We start from the raw sequence: 25032 nt of genomic DNA, 5'->3' as shown, positions 1-25032 counted from the left end.
TATGTTGTGTAGATGCTCTACCACTCACACTGTGGAAATCATCCAAATGCCTCTGACAGTCCTGTGTGCTACAATTACATTTCTGTGCTTCACTCTATAAAAATGACAAATACTCAACAAAGGAGAGTCAATATGGACTTTATTGATTTCAGATGTTAGTTAATATGTGACAAGATGACCCCTGGGAGTGAGGAGTTTGATTGCACGTGTGTGGAAGGGGGTTAATGAGAGCTTTTCAGTGTCATGAAAAGGGAAACTCATTCCTCCCTTGCATGATCAAATCAGTGTGACAGACACACAAACTTTGCTGTATTCTGCTACTAGATAACTTCTATTAAAAATGCTCACGACCAGTGACACCCCATTGTTTAAACAATTAAATCAATAGTTTACTTTTCAATTACTACATATTATTATTATTATTTTTTGTTTTACTAAATAACAAATAAACGATAATGACATTTTAAAAAATTGATTTATAACAAAAAAAAGACATGAACACTGCTTTAAGCATATTAAGCAAAATTGACCATCTATGTCAGGCTCTCAAGCAGGCTGTGAATGTGGTAGGAGGCTGAAAATTGGTACAGACTAACTTTAATACATGCAGATAATCACTGCAGAAGTACAAGATTGTGGACCTTTTGTTTTCGATGCTGTACCTATCCTAGTGGCACAGTTCATTGTATTGTGCTATACTTGAAAATGTCCATTTTTAAGTGTTTTTTCAGCCATGCAACCACATAGAAACTCAACTTGAAGGGCTGTAGTATTAAACCTACAGTCTGTAGCTGATTTCAGTGTTTCTGGAAGGATTCCTGCAAAAATTGATTTATAACAAGAAAAAAGACACAAACACTGCTTTAAGCGTATTGAGCAAAATTGACCATTTATGTCAGGCTCTCAAGCAGGCTGTGAATGTGGTAGGAGGCTGAAAATTGGTACAGACTAACTGTAGTACATGTATATAATCACTGCAGAAGTACAAGTTTGTGGACCATTTGCTTCCGATGCTGTACCTATCCTTAGGTGGCACATTTCACTGTATTGTGCTATACTTGAAAATGTCAATTTTTAAGTGTTTTTTCAGCCATGCAACCACGTAGAAGCTCTGTTTGAAGGGCTGTGTTTTTTTAAATGTTTGCTTTATATTATATGTTTGTGTTTTGTATGCTTGTGGCACCTGGTGTTTTTCTTCCCACTGTGAGGAGCTGTATGAAGATGTGTCCAAATGTTCTCTATTGATGAAGTAACTTGTGTTTTTGCTTTCATTGTGACATTGGTGTTGGAGAACTTCATCATGTGCAACAGCATTGTGTGTGTGTGTATATATATATATATATATATATATATATATATATATATATATATATATATATATATATACAGTGTTTAGTTTTGCTCATGCTAGATTTGTGTTGAGATTTTGTTACATATTATGCTGTTAGATTTGTGTGGAGATTTAGTTCAGGTGTGTTTTATTGAAAGGTGATGCTGCTCTTGTAGCTATGCTGTTATATTTGTGGCTCGTGGCTGTGCACCGTGTGTGTTCATACCTGTACTAGCCAGTGTGAGTGTTCATGTTGCATGCTGTGTGTGTCTCTGGCAGCATCCTGGGGTTTGTCACTCAATCCAGTGAATGCAGAGTGAGCTCGTGGCTGTCCACAGAGTGTCTTCTGATGCCTGTTTGTTCTCTTGCAGGGTTGGAGATGTGAATACCATTCTGTGTGCTTGTCTCAAGCAAGACATGAAGAATGAAGAGTTAAGTGTATTTTACATTCCTTCCTTCTGTGGTAATGCAGATGAAATGTAACTGTAGCTACATTTGAAAGTGCAGTTTAATTGATTCGTGGAAGTGTAATGTTAAATGTAGTGGGAATGTAGAATTAGCATAGACTGGAGCCTGCAAACTAACAAGAACATTCTCACCATTGGGGACTCCAACCTTCACACAATCCAATACCACATCTAGAGCCAAATACAGATTGAAAGTGACCCAGGAGCAACATTTCTACGTGCAGCCAACCTTCTGGACAAAGCCAAAGCAGATAGAGGAGTGACAAAAGTGATCCTATCATTCGGAATCAACAAAAAGGACCAGCAAGTCAAAGAGACAGCTATCAAAAACCTACAAAGGATGTACAGGTCAGCAAATAAAACCTTTCCAACTGCAGAAATCAACGTGCCACCAGTGAACTTCTCACGAGCACTTGACATGCAGGCCCAATGGAATTTGGAAGAACTAAACGGATTCATGTCAGCCAACCTACCACACGTACCACTGTTACCAACTGAGAAGTTCCGAGTCGGCAGAGACAACATCCACTGGACAACCGACACAGCCAAGGATATGCTCCAGCAATGATGCCAACATTTAAACTAGGAGACCCCACAAGCCCAAACATCTCCAGGGAGGGGGCATCCAACATAGTGAATCTATCTAAAAACTTCACACCAATAGAGAGTAAAGACAATCTCTTGAGCAAAGGCCTTTCCTTCATACCCACACCACAAACAAAAGCAAAACAGAAGCAGATACTACTAGCAGAAACACAAGATTACCACAGGAGGCTAAAAATCGCAACCTTCTCTGAAGAGGAAGAAGACTCAAATCTGATCCCCTTCCTACCCAAATCCAACTAGGATTAGATTAGATTAAAAAAATTAGATTGTCGTTTGAGCTCATATTGTAGGTTGAATATTTATTTTTAGACTTGGGAGTTTTAACATGTAACTAAACTTCAGCAAATGGTCAATTGCATATTAATTAAATATTTATTTTTAACCATTGTTGTTTTAAAACCACTCAAAAAATAGCATGATACCAAATTATAAATATCTTTGCATAGTTGCAATTGTGTAACGATTTACACAAGTTTAAATTAGATTAACATATTAATAAAATAAAAAAAGCTTTAAAAAATGTATTTATATATAAATAAACACATTACTTGCTTTTTCAGTGGCAAATGTTCTTTACAAATTCTTCACACGTAAAATATTGTTATGGTGACTTTTGACCCCTAAACAAATACTATAACATATTGCAAAACTGGAATAGTTATAATTTCTTAACAGGCAAATAAAAATGCTTTTATACATGCTATAATATGTTATGTTTCGATACATTATAAACGAAACCCATGCATATAAAAATGACCACTGACCATTTCATTGCACGGCCACGCCTTCCAGACAATTCTGACAGAGGGAGAGATGCGTTTTCAGGGGCAGGCTGTTTTTTTTTTTTTAATTCGGAATGCTACAGTTAGCTATGTGCTACATTTAAATCCAAGGCGGCCGCCCGGAAGAGACTGTAGCAGAATTTGTTGCACAACAAAGCATTTTTACATGTTTAAATATTTTATCACCTTGCAAGTGTGCAACCGCAGGACACCCGGGATTTAATGCAGTGCTTTTTTTGTTTTGTTTTGTTTTTGTAATCACATTTAATAAAAACCGATTACTTCAGATCAACTGGTATACAGCTACTTTATACATGTTGTAGTATTAATACAAATAAAATAAAAACTTGTCAATCTGTTATGTAGGGGATCGCCTTCATCGACGTCCAATTCACTTTCGGTTTCGTATGGCTCAAATTGATATGGCTGTATGCCACACACACCAACAACGAGCCCACTGTCACCAAGAAAACTGCCCTCCCTATTACACTCGTCACTTTCATTAACGTCTGAAGAGGCAGAGGCAGTGAAATCACAACTTCTCTCCAAGGTGTTTTCAATAATATTCGCAATCTTTTCCGCCTCCGAGTTCACTCCGTGACGTCAACAAGGCAGATTTCACCATCTGTTTCCTTATTGGAAAGAGACATACTGTAACGCTGTTTGTAACCCAGAAAGGAGTCGTACAAAATCCAACATTCATATTTTTATATTAAATCACAATAGAATGAACAGTTTTTGTGGGTTTTTTTGTGAACAAAAATGCGTTTGTATTCCCCTTTAAGTACATGGAAAACTAAAAACGCGGTGTGTAATTCAATACGTTAACGTAACATTATTGAAAGGGTTTCATTCGACTTCATGAAGCAAAGTTAGTTAATTCCATGCGGTGATGCAAAACTTTGGCCATAGATGTGTATGTTTGAGTGTTTGGTTTTGTAGTCCTTTTTATTATTCACTTAAACAGTGTAATACGGACGTTTTTATGATTAAAGACACTTAATTGGTAACAACCACACTTCTAAAGATCAGACGCCTTTTTTTTTCGGCAGCTCTAGGAGAAGTCAATATTTAACTAAGACGAGAGAACGGCTGCCATTCCTTTTTTCACCAGCAGAGGGTACTGACAAGGACAGAGTACACGCAACATCTCCTCCCGTAAAGACAATGGGACTGTAATGCGACCAGGGAGCGAGTAGGGGAGGTGGCAACCGGAGCTGCGATCAGTAGTCAAAATCTCTCAAAAAAACAACATGGATGGATGGCTGCTTTTTTAGGAACAGTGATGTTGTTTTAAGAATGCCATCTTTGCACATTTCACGTTTGCTGCTACTTCTTCTTTTCTTTGGCAACGTTTGGAAGGCTTTTACAAAATCCATCCCGGAACAAGGCACGCTTGGTGAGTTTGGGGTTGTGATAGATTTATATTATCAGACATTAAGGTTGCAGTCAAATAATCTACACCGTTTTGCTGGAATTGCCAAACAGGCTCGTTCTAATTTACAGTTCGCAAGGTTCTCTAAGGTATGTAGCTTGCATTGTGTATTGTAATAATGTTTGAATTTATTACGTCAGATATATGTTATGTATTGCGTGGAAACAAAGGGGTTATGCAAGGAAACTCCAGTGGATCGATGTGTGGTTGAAATGGGAGTAGGTTTGAGAGAAATCATGCATGGAGCTGGAAAAGCGGTTCAGACATGATATTGTCCATTATGGTTTGTTTCGAATATTAAAAATAAAGACAAACCATACAGTGATGCGTTCGTATAGCTACATCGGTGCTTAATTGATATATACATATCCATATTACTGGGTTAACATGTGTCAGTATGTATAGTATGATGTATCGCATAACAAGCATTTTGAAGAAATATCAATGAATATAACGACATTTAGTTTTTCATAGCCAAATATAGTTGATACGATATTTCCTGATATTACAAAGTGTACTGTATTATATGTTGTTCAGGTATGTACACTACTGTATTTTTTGAGTCCAAGACAGTACTGATAATGCGTTAACAAATAGCGATTATTATTATTACCCTTAACATGTAAGTGATATTCCAAAACGTTATTCCACACTATGTAACCTTGCAGACTTCTAAAGATAGGGACGTACATAACCATTGAAACTCCGGAATTTAGTTCACTCCAGATAATATTTTGCATTGGGTCACGGAAAGCTTGGCGATCACATATGTAAAGCTATGATTATGAAACTAGAAACATAAAGTGCATCCGTTTATTAATGTCCGTTTAAGTTTGCTGTTTTATATCATTATATGCAATGAATATAAAAAGAATATACCCAATTTAGTATTTAGTTGATGCATTTCATTTTTTTAAAAACATACTTTGTGTAAGCTATTCATTTCACAATTGTAACTGTTCAGGCACAGTATAGCTTGAACAACACTATTGCCAGGCAGTGCTCCAAAGTGTTCCACATGTAACGAATACAGCTCCTTTTTAAGTATGCCAGCCAAAATACATACAACAGTATGTTATGTTGCTACGTGGTAGTTTTATGGTTTTGTTCTCTAAGCATCCCTGTTTTGGTGTCTGAATAAAAAGGTTAATTTATTTTACATATTGTTTTCTCTCCATTTCCAACTTAGGTGTTCAGTTTTTTTAATACCATTTAGGGTTACATTTTGCATTTGAATTTTTAATCTGGCTGTAATTCTGCACATGCACAAAGTAAAGGGAAACTTTTTAAAGTCAGGTACTCTTTTATAATAGTAATACATTAAGAGGACTAATAATAATAATAATAATAATAATAATAATAATAATAATAATAATAATAACAATGTACTTTCATTTAGTACTTAATTCAAAAGGACTGGAAACTACAAAAGCCAACAACCATTTTTTGTTGTTAGTTTTATAATATTGAGAAGCACAAACTTTGTAGTTTATTATGGTATTATATTTTTTTAATGTTAGTATTTTTTTACAAGACACATTTTATTGAAGTTAAATTATGGGCTGTGTGGTTTAACCAAGGCTTTGTTCTTACACAGTGAGAGACATTTTACTATAAAAGTTCAACCAAGGGAAATATATTCTGAAAATAAATACCAGGCTGAGGGATTGCAGAATTCCTAGCTTTCGATCGCATTAGAATTCTGCTGATAAAAATTACTGATTTACGTTAATTATATTTTCATCTTCCATTTCAGTTACACATTTCTTCACAACTTTATTGTCACTTAATACTAATTTGCTTTCTAACAAGGATACAGTAGTGAATTGTACAGTATAGAGAATCATTTATAAGGCACCTTGACATAAATTAATAAGCTGTAACAGTTTTAAAAGAATTACAATATTTAAAGTAAATAATGTTATTATAAGGCTTTACATTTTTGGTAACAGGAAAAAAAAAACTTTTTAAAAGTAATTCTGACATTTTTTTCAGATCATTATGTTTTGCTACGAAAAGTTGTGTTCTAGTCGTTCCTATAACCACCTGAGGTGCACTGTAAAGAGGAAAGTAAGACAACTGATCTGTGCATTAGTATAATACATGACTGTGTAGTTTATGTTGCTTCATTGGAATAATAGCTTAGTGTTATGGCAGAAGGAATATACTAACTGCCCTTGATTTTATGACATTCACGAGTGTTGCTGTAGTTTTAAGAGAATATCAATGTCAGAAACAGACATTTGTTTTATAAAGCTGTCTTTACAATGTATCCTAGTGATGATTACACACTAAAAAAACAAGAAATACATCATCACTCAAACAAAGCAGACAGACTCTGAGCCCTCCCTTTATTTGGTGAAGGCACTCTGTGAAAACCATTGTGTTGAAGCTTAATATGAACAGACTGACCGTTCACTAGTTTGGTCTTTCAAACCCTGCAGCTGTGAGGCACATTGCTTTTAACTCTGCGTGTCTTCCTGAGGCCTATGGATAAGTTGTTGGCCTATTTCAGTGGGCTTCTCGTCACAGGAACTTTTTTTATTTGTTACAGTCCCTTGCCAATTTTCATCACAGCGACATATAAATGTTATAGGTTATAAATGGCAGCTACTAAACTGAGGTTGCCATGGCACCACAGTGGTAATATTGGCTTATTCTTTAAAATGGTATGTATTACACACAGCTGGTAATCTATTTCTGTGTCCAGACCACATGTATAATATTTGTTCCAAATCCATTGCCATTGCTGGTAATGCTGTGGTCTGCGAGTGGGGTTTATTCAGAGTTATGGTCCTGATTTCAGATAAAATTTCCAGATGTTGGCACTTAATATCCAAATCTGGCCATTCCAAATGAACAATATTTGCATCAGGGATTTTATCTGTTGGATGAAGGCAAAGAAATCTATTATACCCACATGTGAAAAGAAGTGGTTGGCTGACAGGACATGCTTTGGAGTACAACATGTGTTTGTCTTCGCCACTTACAAATCAGTGCAGGCATGGTAGCAGTGAGCCAAGCTTAAATAATAATTGGATATTCTAAATTGGGAGAAAATAATAAAAAATAATTACAGATTATTAAATTAAAGAAAAATAAATTCTTAATTGAGCTTGAATGGAAGATAATTTATCTCGCCCTTGCCTGTGGAGAAGCAGGAATTAATCTCTGCAAGCCACTTCCATTGGCAAGCGCTGCAGGATCTCAGTATGATGGACTGGAGGCCTGCTGCCAAGCAGCCACTGTGAGGCTTGGTGAAGGAAATAAGTGCAGTCTGGACACTGGGTTACCCTTCTACATGGTTACTGTGGTAAGAACCCAGCAAGGTTCGGTAATGCAATAAGCAAGTACGATTGACAACAGTAACACCTATTTAGCTTACAGAGTTGATATACCTTCTACATCATTATATCATTATTTTGTGTGTGTGTGTGTGTGTGTGTGTGTGTGTGTGTATATATATGTATGTGTAAGTGTGTGTGTACTAGCTGAAGTACCTGGCATTGCCCAGGGAAATTTAATATTTCATGCATGAGAAATGGAGGAACGGTAGCCTTATGGTTTCCTATAAGTTATCTTGGGTGCCACACAATGCACTCAGACCCCTTTCCCTTTTTTTAACTGTTTTTTGGGGGGGGGGGGGGGGGGGGGGCAATTTTTTATTTATTTTTTACTTTCTTTTTTTTTTTTTTTTTTTACATGTTTTGTTTTTGTTTTTGTTAGTTTTGTGTGTTTCTTTAATTTGAGATACATGGCTACTGTAGTGATCCAGCAATGGGGTTACTAAGTAAAGTACAGACATAGCCCTCGACCTTCTCCTGGATGAAAGAGGAGGCCATGCAAAGTTTGGTTGCACTGGCTCCTGCGGGGTCTGAAGGCATAAAGGAACAGACAGACAGACAGACAGACAGACAAACTTTCTTAATTATATATATCATTTTTTTATTTTATTTTATTTTTTTAAATCCCATCAAACCCAAGAGGTAGTTTTAGATTCAGAGGGCTGGATAAAACCACCCTAGAGGCCTTATTTGGGCCTTGTTTTTGACACCCTGGTCTATAGTACACTCCAGTGAAGCCATTATTTGAAGTGTATTGTAGGTAGACTGGTAATAGAAACCTTTACAAGCTGGAGTGTTCCTTTTGTTTTTAAAAAAGAAACCTGCTGACTGTCCAGTTTTGAGATTGTTTTCTCTACTTCCCTCTCTTGAAAGGGTGGTTACAGCCTTAATTGTTTTCTTACTGCTGACAGATTTAGCAAATAAGGGCAGCTAACCTGCATCGCCACTCTCCCTCAAGATCTGGCCCTTTCTATATTGCGGTGTTGTTTGACTGATGGACGATTTGGAGAGTCTTTTGCCATTTGTGGAATTCTTGTACTTTTTGGGACATTTTTCTCAAGGCTCTCGTTGACAGGTACCTGGTGATTGATAATGCACGCCCTCCTCTGCCCAGTATACTGTACAGAGTTGGCCCTGGGACTGTTTTAGGCCTAAGTGTTACATTTGAGGCCTGGAATATTTTATACAAAGCATATGTTTATTAGTAGGATAATACTGTCAGCCTGGCCTTGAATGAGTTTTTTTTTTCCATGTGAAAGATGTATCCTGTGGAACGTGGACTAAATTTTGTCCTGGAGTTGGCCTGATACATTAGGAGTCTTACCTCTCTCCCAAGGCCTCCATAGTGATGAATGAGGCAATCTCCATGGTAACAGGCACAAAATTGAGTATTTGTTTTCCAGGTTTTTTGGCTAGGTCCACGAGATCAGTCGGAGCAAGCAGTTATAGCTCGGCTGGTGATATGTATATAGTTTTACGGTGGTTAACTGTGCAAAATTAATTTTTATCTGACTATGTATACAATATTAGGAGAAGACAAACGGGCTACAGAAGAAGGTAGATATTGATTCTGCATTGTCAGAACAAAAAGATTTCAACTTGATTAAGCGAAGAGTGGCATACCACTGTCAATGCAGAAAGACTTGCTGTGTGGTCTCAATTGAATTCTGTTGACTGGCAGTATTATATAGATTGATATTTAGTTACTGTCAATATGCAATTCATACTATTAATAGACTCGTTGCACACTGCTACAGTGCTTATAATCTTGGCAACCATTGTAGGGTTGTTAGAAGTGCTCCTGGCATCAATTCCTGAGTGTCATCTACAGCATGCTTATAGAGGAGTTCAGGCTGCATTTAGCATCTTCACATACCAAATTCAAAACTCTTAACACTAAAAACACCATTTGGATCTCTGAGCAATGCAAAAGCAGTCCATCCCACGCAAAACACAGGCAGCAAACAAGGATAGTAGTGGAGGTTGGTTGCAGTAAGAATTTCTGTTACAACATAAAAGCTGGAGGCAATCATGCAAGAAATGCTAGGAAGCTCATATTCAATCCAGCAAAAGACCAGAATAATAGAGAAGCACAGAATATGCATAGAAGTGATTAAGTTGACAAGGGCATTCTTGAACCCATATTTGTGAGTTTTGGATATTTAACTACATGGCAGACCACATGAAGCTGAACGATATGTAGTTTGAACTACATTCTGTTGCTTCGCCAAATGTTTTAATTAACTTTTAGAGCACCTGTCTCTTTGGGCAAGAACTTCAATAAAATGAATTGTTCAGAGGTGATTTTTGTAGTCGTACTTGTTCATATATTGCCATTTCACATGCAGTAGTCCTTTACTGAATAATTTGTCTTAAGTACAGGAGTTGCAGTACTTGTGCTGTGCTGTGCTGGTCTGTGTTGGCCTTATGTTTGAAGCCTTATGAATGGTGGGTTAAGCTCTTTTCCATCTGTAAATAACATATTTACTCTGTACAAGTTCTTTTGAAAGGAGGATTTATGACCTAGGACTTGATTAGCTGGCAGTTAAGGGGATTATATCTGACATGCAAGTTGTATTTATCCACCTTTTTTTCAGTTATTTTTTTTTTCTCTACAGAGGTGTTAATTCGAGTTCAGGTTTTTGACAACAGCAACCTTTCACCTTTGTCCAGCCCGGTGGTGGAGGTTTATGGGAACCATTCAGCCCTGGCATCGGGGGTGGCAGGCAGTAATGGGGTGGTCAAGGTAACGTTTCAGTACCAGCCTGGAACATGGATCATCATCACAGCTTCGAAACATGGGTTTGTGACCAACACGGCACCATGGCATGCAAATAGGATACCCTGTAAGTGGCCAGAGTTTCTTTTTTTGTACCTGTTCACTGTGCAACCTTAAAATTATAAAATGAAGACTGTTATATTATTTGTTATATATTAATATATATAAATAATTCAATTATATCACAAGTGGAATGCTTTTCGCTTCTAATTAGAATTCCAAATCCTGTTATCCTGTGATTTAAAATTAACGCTACAGTTAACAAGTGTCATAAAAAATCCATTGATAGCATAGCAACAGCAGCCTGCCATCAAATGACTGACTCTGATTAGTGACACTCAATGGCTGACGCACCTCAGTGACATTTTTAAATTAAAAAACAGTCATTTAAAACAAGAAGAAACCATCTAATAGTTATAACTGGAGGGCATCTTGAGAGTACTTGGAGATAATGGTCTCCCTTGCTAGGCTAACATCCTTGATTGTTATTTCCTTGGTGGCATATGTCCTGTAGTTATTGTCAAAATACCAAACCTCCCAGACAACTAAACCCTTAATGACTCTGTAAATGTGGTATTTGAATCCCCAGCTCCTACCGGCTCCAATACTACAACTCTACCGGCTGGGCTAAATGAGCAGCTCTATTAGCCAAGCTAGTAGCAGTTCTATATACTAGTCACCAGCACTTCCCTCCCATTGCTATGCCACAGCATCACAGAACCCTTTGGTGAATTTAAGTTGTAGTTGACCTCTGAGCATCTCCTGCTCTAGTGAGTCTGTTGGCACCCATTTGTTTATTAGCCCAGTTGGAGAAACACATTTCATCATACAGTACTTCCACACCCTAAGCTTGCATTGCCAGTTGCTGTTGATTTAATCAAAAGGCAATGGATTCATTAGCCCCTGCATTTCTCCAGCTCCCAGACTGCGCATTATCAGCTAACACACCCAGGATATAAAGAAAATCCATCTGCTTGACACCATCTCTGTTATTTCACAGCCCCACAATTTCCAACTGTGACAGTTGCTGGTTTATTTTTATTCCACTTTCAATGCCTTGATCTGAAGAGAATGTTGTTAATTCAAGTAATACCGCAGTTCTCTGAGGGCTGTCTGTAACAACAGCTGGAAGTCTCTTGTACCATACATTGCATCAGATAGTAGTAATGGTAGTGGTGCTGGTCATTGCTACCATGTTGATCAAATTATTTTGTATTTAGTTGTTGACTATGTCACTACTTCACTGGTCACACAGATTTTTTGTTCTTAGATAATTCAATTGAAATTTGACATGGAATTTCTTTGGTTTATCAAGGTTTCAGATAACAAGGTTTTGGATTAAGTTGAGTTTTGCCTTTTATTAATCTAATCCTATATTCCTGGTTAACTAGTTATTTTTCTCAGTTTTCTTAGTGTTGAAGAAGCAATAAAGGATCTTACTCAATGTCTTCAATACTGTCCTTACATTTAAACAAATAGCAATCCCTCAGTGTCATCCAAGATTATTGATTGTTTATATTCACACTCATAAAACGTTAAGGGGACAGTTTTAAAAAAAAAAAAAAAAAAAAAAAAAAAATGAAGCTCTTTAAAGTGGAACAAATACAGCCTTGATTCTATTGCAGTTTGTACAAGTTTGACTCTTGTAAGGCTTGGAAAGTGTTAAAAACCCACCTGACTGCATTCCTGTCTCAAGATGTTTGGAACAGTTCTTTTACTGATGTATGGTTCTCTTGTGACTGCCATAAATTGTAATGTTACTATCAAGTCAATGATGTCGTGAATGTAACTGTTGTCTTGTCTTGCTGTTAAATTGATTCACCACATATTTAATTTTGATAGCCTCGTCAAGACCTCCATTTGCAAAGCTTAGCTCAGCAGCCCTAGCTGGCTCCCTAAACCTTCCAAAAGCCAGTTCCAAAACATCAGATACACATTTCCTTCGATACAGCAGTAAGCTCCACACCCTGTTAGAAACCCTTTGTGTTGTTTTAAACTTTTGTCAAGTTTTAATTTGTGAATTAATGAAACCAAAACCCTTTCAAATTTTGTATACTGCTGAACCAAACTGAATTTGAAGAACTTGAACTTGAAAATAGTTTAGTTACGGAATATTGTGCTATTTGTAGATACAAGCTGGTTAGAGGATTGCTTTTAAATTAAATCGTATCTCTGTTCCTTGGGTGTTAGTTTGATAAGGTTATACTGGGATAAACCTAAGCTATATTTTACAATACCAGGAGATCTACCTGGTACAGGTACTTATTTTTAGTGTTCATCCTGGCATAACCACACTAGTTGATGCAATCCAGGGTGCCCCAGTGCTGTAAAATACTCTTAAGAAATCTAGCTGTGCAAGATCAAGGTGCAGGTTGATCAAATTGATCTCTAGGTACCATAAATAAACCTCGGAGAGACTTTACATAAACTGAAGTTTATAAGGTAACATTGCCAACATAGTAATCTGACATCTTTGTACTATTTCATGGTTATTTTGGTGGTTGGGATCAAGTTATGGATATGAGATATAGTGATGCAATTATCTGTGGTTTCAACCAAGTGTTCTTAAAGTAGATTGTATTTGTGGAATCATTCCAGGGTGCTTATAAAATATATACATCAACTAGAACGCCATTAAAAGGGGTTTGAGCAATAGATAACAGCACTGTAAATGAACAATGCAATAAATCTCTGTGAAACGTGGAGCGGTATGAAGCTGGGGTTTTTTGTTGATTTAATAAGAACACGTCTGTGGAAGACCAAAAGAAAGCTGATATAGTTGCTTAAAGTTGTGTAAAATGCTGAGTAGCAAGTTGGCTCAATGGCACATGTCAAACTTACTTGGCTTTGATCTTGCACAGAAATACCTTCCCCATCCCATTTAAATCATGTGAACATGTGACCTAACAACTAGAGGTTGGGATCATAGTCATGTTGTTACCTATATGCGCCCATGAATATGTTTGATTTGCATGTATACTGTGCACTGACTGTCTCCTCCTTGTTTTTCAGTGTATGCTTCTGTGAGTCTCTATCTCCTTCCCCAGCGACCAGCCACCCTCATTCTCTATGATGACTTTGTTCAAGTTCTCCTGGGATCTCCTGGTAGGTTTCTTATCTTTCTCAGTACACTGCTGTACATACACCTATCTACATGGTTTGGGTTGGGTCTGTGCTGTTACTGCATAAGAAATTAATGGTTTCATTGTGTAAAAATGACCCTGAGCTTTGTATAAATATTAAATAATAGTAAATGGTTGTATAAGGTGTACTCATCTTAAACTTGCCCTATGTTTTGTCCCTTTGTAAAATCCTGTTGATGTCATCCTTAGAAGAGCCTTGGCTTATTCATAAAACAAATTTGCTTTCCCTTTGTTACTGACAGATGACTGTGGAACAGTGCCTGTGAGGCTAGACCTGGTTTAAATCACAGCTTTGTTTGAGTGCTGTCACTCCCCCAGCGGGAATGAGGACAGACTTGTTCATCCCATCAGATCCTGATTGCTATAGAGGGAGGCAGCCTGGCTAGTCAGTCAAATGCATTATTTTCTTTTAAAAATGCCATGTTTATTAATCATTTATAACACCGGAATCCACAGAGCATAAAGAATGGAAACCTCTTCTATGCTAATTTTAATACAAACCTGTTCAAGAGCTCTTGCAGTAGAATATTTTATTTGCAGTTTTTGTGTGGTGATCATACTGGATTGTAGAGCAAAACATCAGCAGTGTACCATACATAAACAATACAAGAAGAAACAAACCACGTGCTGTGACTCTCTATCATTGAGTAAGACATGATGTCGAGTGGAGCGATGCTTGCAGCATGTTAAAGCCTGTGTAACCATAATTAGCGAGGCTTGGATTTGAGACAGCCATCTCCTGTAATGTTTAAAACAAACAGCTGGGAACCAAAAGAAGAAGAAAAAAACAGCATTACAAATTCAAAAGCACTCGGCAAAAAGCTGCACAAGGTTTTCGTTGCTGTAATTGGAGAGAAACAGAGATTAGTAAATGTATTTTCATATTCCAGGCATGTGTGGCCAATGCACATGCAGTTAATAACGGGGCTTTCTGATCTTTGACTCAGGGCCAGCTGGAGAAGCAGTAATGTGACAGAGAATAACTAGCGGAGCACTGCATGTATTAATGACTTTGTGATTGGAGCTAACAATGATTTCATTAATCTAATCTGTTGTGCACTTTCATTCATTATATAGGCTTTGTCACAGAAACACTGCTATGGGGAAATTACCTGGGGTGTGTCATATATACCCTGAGAGTAAAGCATGGAAACAGATTACATATATACCCTGAGAGTAAGGCATGGAAACATATTACATATATACCTTGAGAGTAAGGCATGGAAACAGATTACATATATACCAAGAGAGTAAGGCGTGGAAATTACAGATTACAGACAGAGAGCTTATTGGAGGTTTGTTTAAACATTTGAGTTTTATAAAGGCACAAGGGCAACTAGGATAGAAAAAGTGATACTAAGCAAGAACAATATCTTGGTAACTCATGCCCATATTAAGTTGTTGTTTTTAATGTTCACTTTAATAATTGTGGAGCCAGACTCAGACTGGTTCACATTTTACCCGCCTATTGAGTACGAGGGCTGTATAATTTCCATGGATCACAGGAACACATTCCCACACACTTCACTTTGAATGATTGCCTCAAGCCGTTCATTAGGAAAGCAGCTAGCCTAGCTCACTACTACCGCTATGTTGTGTCCAAATTTCAACTTCAACAAGAGAAAACCAGCCTGGCTGTTGTATTCTGTTGACATGCTGCGGTTTGAACTTGGCGGGCACACAAGGCTGTCTTGCTAAATCAAGTTTAAGTTCACTAAATGATAATTCATTAGGACAACCTGCAGTGAAAAGTGATTTTTAGGCTTATTTCAACATTCAAGTTTTATTAGGTGGAAGAAATAAGATTACAGCATTGCTGTTTACTGTGTTGTGATTAATACTTTGTATTTTAATTATACATGGTGAAAGTTTTGATTGTAAACTGCAGGGTTCATTCTCCTGTCAGGCTGCAATGGTAAAGCTGTCAGATTTTCAAAACTACATTTTCTAAAGAATCACATGTTCATAACATTGAATGTATTACACGTTGTGTGTTGTCTATCATCTCTTCTGTTGTTTTTATTATGTTCAATATTATTATCATGCTTACTAAATGGTCCAGCAATTTGAAAAATGGTCACTTTGGATTCTGTAACATTTTGTACATTTATCATCTCCTTTTGATTTATAATTAAATACAATCTAATAAAATGACAGGAAAGGTGTCTGTTGCTATTTGGATTAGTAAATTGCACTGTTTCTAATTTTGAACGTGTTTAGAAAAGCACACGTTGGAGAATAAAAATAACAACACTGGTAGCCATGGTGATGACAGCCCTGTGTTTCCTTACTAATACAAAGACAGAAGTAAATGTCTGTTGCATCCAATAGCAAGGGCTTTAATTCTGTGCTGTTTTCTCCTCAGGTGTCAGGAACCAGCCATGGGTTCAGTTCCAGAGAAAGGCCGTTCGACTGCCACCCAACTCCACCTATACTGAGCTGTCTGCAGTCCTGACAGCAGCCAAGAGCAAGTATGAGATTGGGGCCTTTCCCTACCACATTGGCCTAGAGAGCAATGGGACAGGTGAGCGCCCAACAACCAACATGCCCTGAAGGAGGATATAGAGGATATGTCATGAGCTTCAGGTCGGACGATAATGACATTTTCAATGATCACATTTTTCTAAATAATGATTTAACTTCCATTAAGTGGGAGTCAGTAGTTCCTACTCCCTCCCATGCGCTTTTTAAAATGTTTTCCTTGGTCTGCTACTCCTATTAAAATAGAGGAGGGATTGAATAATTGAATTCAAGTAATTGTCCAGTGCTTATTTTAATTGCATAGCACTTAGAAATATTTGCATATCTTGTATCAAAAGAGGAGATTTCCCAGAATTTTATACCTTGGCATTTATAATTAAGTGATCCAGTAGTCCTGTGCTGATCTGTTTTCTGTGGTGTTAGACTGGCTGCTGACAGGAAGTGCTGTGTTTTTTCAGAACAATGGATACTAAGGAAAGGCAGACTCTTCACATGTTATCCTTGGAGCTCTCCGGAGTTGCTTTGAAAGACAAAAACAATAAATAAATGTCCATTGATGTCACAGTCCATTAGAGAGCTAATTTTTGAGTTGATAACAAAATAAACAAATGCCATTTTAGAATGTTACCAGGATGTATATATTTTGATGTCCTTGTATGGGAGATCTGCCCACTGGATTTTCCTAAGAGAAAGTACATTTTTATTTTTTAATGAATATCTATAGTGCATTGAACTATGGAATTATGTTGGTTTAGTATATCCTTTAGGTATATGTAATATACTTAGAAATAAGTGTGTGTTTGTCAGATGTTGTATCTTGGGCCTGATTTGCTTAGTTTACAACTTTTGTCTGAAGGAGAACCTAAGAGTTATTTATTACAGACATTTTTATAGATGTTGAGGAAAGATAACCACTCAAAACTGCAGACCTTTGCAGTGTATGAATTAAAACTAATGTTCAAAATAGCAGCTTGTTTAACCTGGCCTAGTGCAATGTAATAAGCCTGACCCATGTGGTGCTACCCTCCCTGTGTTTAGGAGTGAACAGCAGCTGGTTGGAGCTGACCCCGGTCACAGCGGTCAGTACTCATCTCTTCACTAGGAATGGGACAAGGATCCAGGTGTCCGGCCCGATTCACATCTCCATTCCCCTGCCTGGGGACACTCCTGTGAGGGCTGCAACCAGCATTCCTGCCTGGAGGTTTGACGCCAAGACTGGTGAGTTAAGCAGGAAGACTGCAAACTGTATAACTCACAGGAGAGGCCTTCCATGACTTAACTCATATTCAGCTCAGACCATGAGTGAAATGCATTGACATTAACAATTTCAAAGTACCACACAGCAATTGAGGTGTCAGTCACTGTTTAGTTAATGAAGAACATATTTATTCATAGTACTGTCAATTACACTTGACTCCATTAGTACATTAAGGACAGTCACATAACTTGTGTTTTAAAAGTTATTTTCATTTTCATTTGCTGTGAACAGAAAGTAGTTAACCTATATGGTCAAAATTGTATTAATTTGAAATAGAAATGTTTGATGTATTTTAACTTATACAAGTTGACCATCGCAAAAGCATAGCAAAGGGTAATAAAGCACAGGTAATCAATGTCAAGTCCTGAGAGGTACGTTAAAGCATATTGAAAAAAACACGAGACGGTAACTGCATAGTATAACCATGGGAAACCACTACATTGTCGTGCAGAAATACCATGGCAAACATTTCTGAGGATTTTGTTTTGAATTTCCATTTTGAAATGCATCTTCTTCAGTTTGTCTAGATCTGCAGAGTTAACCTGAGGAAATAAAGCTGCATCTTGAAGGTTTGAAGCTGTCTTACAGCACTGGGGCTTTAAATTAGACTTTTCTGACAGGAAAAACAATTTGTTCTAAAGATTTGTATTACTCTCACCATCTGTGCATCTATTTACATAAATCTGCCTAACGAAAAAAAAAACATCTGATATTACTACAATATCTAAAGTCTTTGGGCTTCATCCGAGAGGAGTACAGCAGTCTGTCTTTGCTGATGGATCCCCATTCACAAGCTCCAGCTGGTGAAAACATGACATTTATCAAAGCAGAACACCATATCATTTTGCTGGGCACATGTATTGTACCAGACATAAGATACAAACTTGCACTCTTATGTGTCAGTTTATTTGTGTACAGGAGCTTTTCTGAAACAACAATTGCAATCCACAAATCTTAGCTGAGGAAGTGGCATACTTCACACAGCCATACAAGGCATTGTGGTTTCCCCCCAATGAAACTGCTGTAGGCGTACTATCAAGTGCAGTTGATTGATTCTACTGAGCATTTCAGGTATTTAATTTGAGAGTCGCCGAGGCTGTTGAAAGACTGAACTAAATATTTTCCTCCCAGGAAATGTTGAACAGACTTTTCAGCTAGGCTTCTGTTGCCATGACTACCAGTCCTGAGAGGACTGGTGCCATTGAATTGAGAAGGAGAGGGAGGGGGAGGTGGCATGGCCTGGTTTCCCTGTGATGTGTTGCATTGCCAGCCACATGCATTCTCAAAAAAAGCATAAGTAGTTTTGCCTATATCAGCAATATGCCTTTCTTAATGCTAACTGTTTGTGACACTCTGCAGCACAGGATCAACAAGGCAAAAATAGGGGGAGAGAATGGGAAAGGAAAAAGAGGATAACCAAAGAGAAAGGGGGGAAGAAAATGTGGAGAGAGTGCAGGATTACAACACACACACACACACACACACACACACACACACACACACACACACACACACACACTGACACTGAAAAGCACGACCAGAGGGAGCTTCAAAAACAAGCTAAGGTTATGAGAAGCAACCATTGTGAAAGAAAGCGCACACCTCTGAGCAACAGCTATTGTTTCCTGTTGATAACTATTTGATAGCAATAGTAATCTGACAGCAGGAAAGAAAGAGTATGAAACTTTGTGTAAATGGATTGTCCCTCTAGGATTGATTGGCCTCTCCAACGTATGTTCTGTGATTATATGCATCTCTCTGTTTAGGTCAGGTCTGGCAATTACCTGAATATTACCTGATTGTGTTAAATTAGCAGCCAGTTTTTTTTTTTTTTTTTTTTTTTTTTTTACCGAGATTCTATTATGAAGAAAAACAAAATATGCAATTCATGTTTTGTTTCATGGTCAGTCCCTTTTTTCATCTCTATTTTAACAGTCACTCAACAGCCTGCCGCTATGCATCGAGTCTGTCACCTAGATAGCTTTTTAAAAATAAAATTATTGGAAAGAGTTCCTCTTAGCAAATGGCAACTGTAAATAATTAGACCCATGCCTGAGATACTGGAGTCTGAGGAACAACTGCAGGAAAATATCAGGCTCCAGCCAAGTGGAGGGCTTTGTGCTCTATGATTCACAGCACACTCTAGTAGAACCTTTCTTAAACATCAGGATTTCTTTAATAGACAGTTCCTGAATCACAGGTGCAACCCTTGCTAGAGCGTACTTCTTTATTTGTGTACAAGCAGTATTTTGAGGACAGTAACAGTAGGAATGCACTATGCAATATATCTCATGGATTTTGATGGCTTGTGTCTTGCAGGGGTTTGGATTAGGAATGGAACAGGCTATGTAAAGAAGGAAGGAGTTCACTTAACATGGAATTTCATCGCCCCTCAACTTGGATACTGGGTGGCGGCCATATCTTCAGGTAGAGGAGGGGAGTAGGGGGGCAGGAGGAAGGGAAAGGTAGATCAAAATTGAATGATTTGTAAACACCATACAAAGACCAGGGAAAGGTAGAACAAATAAATAATGACATTTAAAATGACTTGTTCTTCAACGTGATAGACCCTGAGTGCTAGCAGGTCACACCAAGGATGACCCACTAAATGTGAATTAGCTGATTGTGTCCCTGAAAGCTGTAGTCCTCCCATGGGGCTTCCTCCAGTCTAAGTGAATTTAAATGAAAGCTCCTGCTCTCACTATACATATTAGACACACACCAGTGAAGTTTCTTGAGCATGGCTTAGTAGAATAGAAGAGAACTACACAAATGTTGAGAATTTTTAGGAATTATAATTGTCTCATTGGGCATTTAGTGGGGAAATAAATTCACCGGACCATAGAAAATGTACAAAATGGCTAACTCTCAAATTTAACTGTCCCTTTTTTGTTTATCTCTAACTAGCTAAATATTGGTTGCAAATGGGTTGCATTGCTTTTCAATGGTTCGTCATCTGAAAATGAACAGCGTTTGATAACATGTTAGTAAGGTGTTAACCATGCAATATGTGGCAGATATTAGAACTGTTAAAGGAAGTTCTGCAAGATAAAGAATATTATTGTCCTGGTCCCAGACAGGTGTCCAAGATGATTGAATTATTTTGGTGAAATGCATAATGTCATGTCGACTTTTAAATACTTAACAAACCAAATATATTTTCCCACCTGTATGGAAAACAAAGGGCTGCCTCCTATGAATAAAACATTGATTTCTGAAAAGCTCAAAGAAATATTGATCATTATTGCCTCAAATGCTGAGCTGTTAGGCTCAGTCAAAAGCTGATGCTGAGCCTGTGCTTGATTTACAGGGATGGCATTGAACCCTTCTGGACTGCGTGACATCACCACCTATCACACTATCTTCCTGCTCACTATCCTGGGGGCTCTGGCTCTCCTTGTCCTTATTCTACTCTGCTTACTGCTTTATTATTGCAGGTACTGAAGTGATACATTTGCATGGGAGAAAAAAGATGTATATACAGAGTGTCCCATTCCTCAAGCATCATAGGTAATATTGTGGGTGTGTATATATATATATCATATATATATATATATATATCTATATATATTATATATATATATATATATATATATACATACTGTTGACTGAATCAAGGTCTGTTAAATCAGGTAGCCACACCTTATTGACTATTTGCACTACACATCATAGTGATAGAAATTACTTTCACTTCCACTCATTTCACACCTACAGAAACTCTTGCTAAAGCTGGAAATGGGTTTCTCTTCACTGTGGTTATCTTTCAGGAGGAGGTGCCTGAAACCAAGGCAACAGCAGCACCGCAAAGTACACATCTCCTCCACACTCGACAGCTCCAAGAAGGACCAAGGAACATCCACCCCCCACCTCAACCTGATCAGCAGCAGCCACATTGAATCAGCCTCTTCCAATGGAGACATGGATGCCCACGCTCCCATCCTGAAATCTGCATTCTCGTCCTCGCAGGAATTTGAAAGTTCCCGTGAAAACTTCTTCAAGCAGAACCTCTCCCATAAGATGAGACACAGTAAAGTGAATATAGATAATATCACTCGCCAGGGGGGGGCGATGGAGAGCTTCCAAATGAAAGTTGCTCGTTCCATAGACGCCTCTAACACAGTGGATCCTTCCTTGTTGGACGACTACCGAAGAAGCTACAACTGCATGATGTCCCAGCAAACCATGGAAGATAAAAGCATCGAAACCAACAGAAGACACATCATCAGTGATAAGAAGGGCTACACTCAAGATCTTCCCTCTCCCCCGTCTCTGCCACCCCCTCATGATTTTATGACGTCTCAATCTGTCGACCATTTGGGCAGACCGACGTCTTTGTCCCAGCCTGGGCAGCTGATCTTCTGCAGATCCATAGACCAAATGAAGGACAATATGTATAGAAAAGTGATGCCGACTTTGGTCATACCAGCTCATTACGTGAGGCTGACTTCTGAATACCAGGAGATGGAGCAAGCCATGGGGATGACCCTGGAGCAGCAGCAGCAGCAAGAAATTGAAGGGATCCAGATGCAGGTTCAGATGCAAGTTCAGCAGCAGGCCAACCAGCAGACTGAAGACCCAGAAGGCAGAGGGTGGGCCCCCCATCCCTCCACAGGCCCGGTCCGCATACCTGTGCTGTTTAACGACTCCACTGTGGCTCAGATGAGCGGAGAACTGCAAGCACTGACTGAGAAAAAGCTACTAGAGCTGGGGGTCAAGCCACACCCACGGGCCTGGTTTGTATCTCTAGATGGGCGGTCCAACTCCCACATCAGGCATTCATACATTGACCTCCAAGGGAACGAGAGGAGACGTAGCAATGATGCCAGTTTGGATTCAGGAGTAGACGTGAATGAATCCAAGATTCCCAGGAGAATAAAGGAGGAACGGGAAAAGCACGGCCTTGGAACCATGGCGTATTCCAAGCTGGGGTACGTGGATGACATGGAGCAGAGCAGCAGCGAAAGCAGAACGGCCGTTTGCTCTCCAGAGGATAATTCCCTGACCCCGCTGCTGGATGAAAGTTTGGAAAACCAAGGGGCTACCATTCCCAGAAGAAGACAGAGCCGAGGTAATATTTCCAGGAGCAGTGTCGGTGAAATCCAAAGGGATTGTATGACCAGCCCTGAAGATGAAATGAATGACCCGTCAGAAGGGGGGGATGATCAGGGGGACAAGAAGAGCCCATGGCAAAAACGAGAAGAACGGCCCCTGATGGTCTTTAATGTCAATTAAATGTCACGGTAGAACATAATCACTTTTAATAGGGCTGTCATTCTGATGTCACATTTCTTCACTTGATCCTAAAATGCTGTTGCTCTACCTTCAAGAGGGACCAACACAAAAAAGCACAAGTACTACCAAGACCACATAAAACAGATCACAATTTGTACCCCCTTATGTTTATACTGCTTCAGCAGGTGTTGATCTTTGCAGTACTGGCGCCACCCTGACTTGTGGTCAGTACTGAAACTTTTTTTTTTTTTGTTTAATTAGGAGAAAACACACATGAGTGTTGCACAGGAGCCAAACAGGAATACCACAAAGAAACTGGAGATGATAATCCAAAACCATACTAATGAAAATGAGAGTGAGAAGGGAATTGCGACTGCTTGAAGCCAAATGACAAACGTGTCTTTTTTTGCTTTATTTAAACCTTCCCATGAGGGGTGACTCCTAGTCCGCAACAGATATAATGGTGTTTTATTATGTCACCCCTGTTACAAAAACTATCCATGGTGAGCCATTTTATATTGACTTTGGGGACAGTCCAGCAGGCTTTATTGAACTGCGTTCTTCCTATGGGGAAAAGCATGTGAACCACTTGAGGCAGGATAGGTGGATCACTTTATATGAACATACACATTATATATGGAGAATGGAGTTACCAGTTTGGAAATGTTTAATACATTGCACTTCATTACAAGGTTTTACTTGGCAAGATCAGATGAAAAATGCTTTTGCAATCAAATTAAATTCATTAAACCAACTCTAGAGTATTTGGATGACGTCTCACAGACAAATCCCTCTTAAGATGAAATGACCAGCTCTTGCCCTTCTGAAAGACTACACTTTCTAGCATCTGCTTCTCTTCCTGTAACTCTGTTTTGGAGCCACCGGACTGACCAAAAGTTATACAATTGAGGATGTTTTCAAACTTTTTTTCAAAGGGGTGGGGGGTGGTACGACTCAAATTTGTTTTTCGTCGTGCTGCTAAATTAAGTTTGTGGGTTTATTTAATTGTTATTTTTTTAACCTGTGGACTGGATTGAAACTGTATAGAGCTTACTTATCAGCCTTTTATTTTTTAAGAAAAAACAAAACCTAAAGGTTGATTTCATCGATGGCACAACCCTGGCCAAGCTAAACATCAAATGTTGTCCTTCAGTAAGTGGTGTTGAGAAGCATTTCAATAATATGACATGATATGTAAATTAGTGTTTGTCAAGCACACTTCAGAACAGAATCAGAATCTCAATATTGCAAAAAGAACCAGCCAAGTGCCTTCTTTGCATATGAAGGTCCTACGTATGGACAGTACTTCAAACAGAGAAATTCAAAGTGGCAGTTCCTGGGTACATATGAAGGAAATATGTGCCAAATCTGCAAACTGAAAACAAACTTAGTTTGTTTTTCTGTGAATGCTGGAAAACAGTTTAAAACCCCACAAAGAAAGTGGTAAACAATTGGAAAAGAAAGTGAAGGATATGCAATTAGGACTATTGTATATAATTAATATTTTGCATGAACTCGGTAGTGTAAATTTTAAACTTTTTAAAGAACAGAATACCATTCCCTTTGTTCTTTTTTATATTTTTTTGTTCATAGAGATAGGGACAAAGAGGTAGAAAGTCCTGCTTCTTTCATGGGTGAAAGACTGCCACTGATGTTTGGGGGGAGACATTAAACTCACAGCAATGCTCCTCCTTAAATTAAGTAGTGGGTGAGGATGCCTAAGGGACTTAAGCTACTTCTGCATTAAATCTACCACTTTTCCAAACGAGCCAATCTTGCCCAAGCGAGATAAAAACCCATGTAAGCAATGGATATGTGTCAACTGTAATGGATTTCTCAGAGAACCAGCTGCTCCTTTGAGAGGCCCTTATTCTTAGTAGGCCAACAACACACCCCAAATGAATACCAGCACACTGCCTTAGAGACCAACAACAAACCCCAAATGAATACCAGCACACACTGCCTTGGAGACCAACTATAAACTACACAATGCTGCCTTAAGAAGCAGCCACAATACAAACCATTCTATTTAAATAAGGTAGCCATTTGGATGCAAAGCTTGCAGATTTATATATATATATATATATATATATTATATATATATATATAAGCGATATATCTATATATATATTATATATTATTGTTCAAAAATTAGTTCAAGGTTTCACCGTTTTA

At 38.3% G+C, this 25032-nt stretch overlaps 1 protein-coding gene across 3 annotated transcripts; it reads left to right on the top strand.

Moving 5' to 3' along the window:
- Positions 1-4376: 4376 nt before the first annotated feature.
- Positions 4377-24937, top strand: LOC121325039 (protein FAM171A2-like). Of its 3 annotated transcripts, none has more exons than XM_041267343.1 (8): positions 4377-4584; positions 10583-10810; positions 13756-13848; positions 16252-16410; positions 17406-17585; positions 19945-20052; positions 21063-21135; positions 21393-24937. In XM_041267343.1, the coding sequence occupies exons 1-8, from the start codon at positions 4443-4445 to the stop codon at positions 22855-22857; spliced, it is 2448 nt and encodes an 815-aa protein (XP_041123277.1). In that variant the 5' UTR covers positions 4377-4442; the 3' UTR covers positions 22858-24937. The 3 variants fall into 3 exon arrangements, with proteins under 3 accessions (XP_041123277.1, XP_041123276.1, XP_041123278.1); XM_041267342.1 differs by lacking the exon at positions 21063-21135 and adding an exon at positions 20936-21062; XM_041267344.1 differs by lacking the exons at positions 10583-10810; positions 21063-21135 and adding an exon at positions 20936-21062.
- The last annotated feature ends 95 nt before the right edge of the window (positions 24938-25032 follow it).

Source organism: Polyodon spathula, chromosome 12 (assembly GCF_017654505.1).
Source record: "Polyodon spathula isolate WHYD16114869_AA chromosome 12, ASM1765450v1, whole genome shotgun sequence".
Classification (NCBI taxonomy): domain Eukaryota; kingdom Metazoa; phylum Chordata; class Actinopteri; order Acipenseriformes; family Polyodontidae; genus Polyodon; species Polyodon spathula.
This window is presented reverse-complemented; position numbering and strand designations above follow the sequence as displayed.

Bases quoted from the DNA above. Each gene is read 5' to 3' on its own strand.
- LOC121325039 (XM_041267342.1), top strand. From the start codon at position 4,443: ATGGATGGCTGCTTTTTTAGGAACAGTGATGTTGTTTTAAGAATGCCA. The intron at 4,585-10,582 runs GTGAGTTTGGGG...TTTTCTCTACAG, and splicing joins CCCGGAACAAGGCACGCTTG to AGGTGTTAATTCGAGTTCAG. The intron at 20,053-20,935 runs GTAGAGGAGGGG...CTTGATTTACAG, and splicing joins GGTGGCGGCCATATCTTCAG to GGATGGCATTGAACCCTTCT.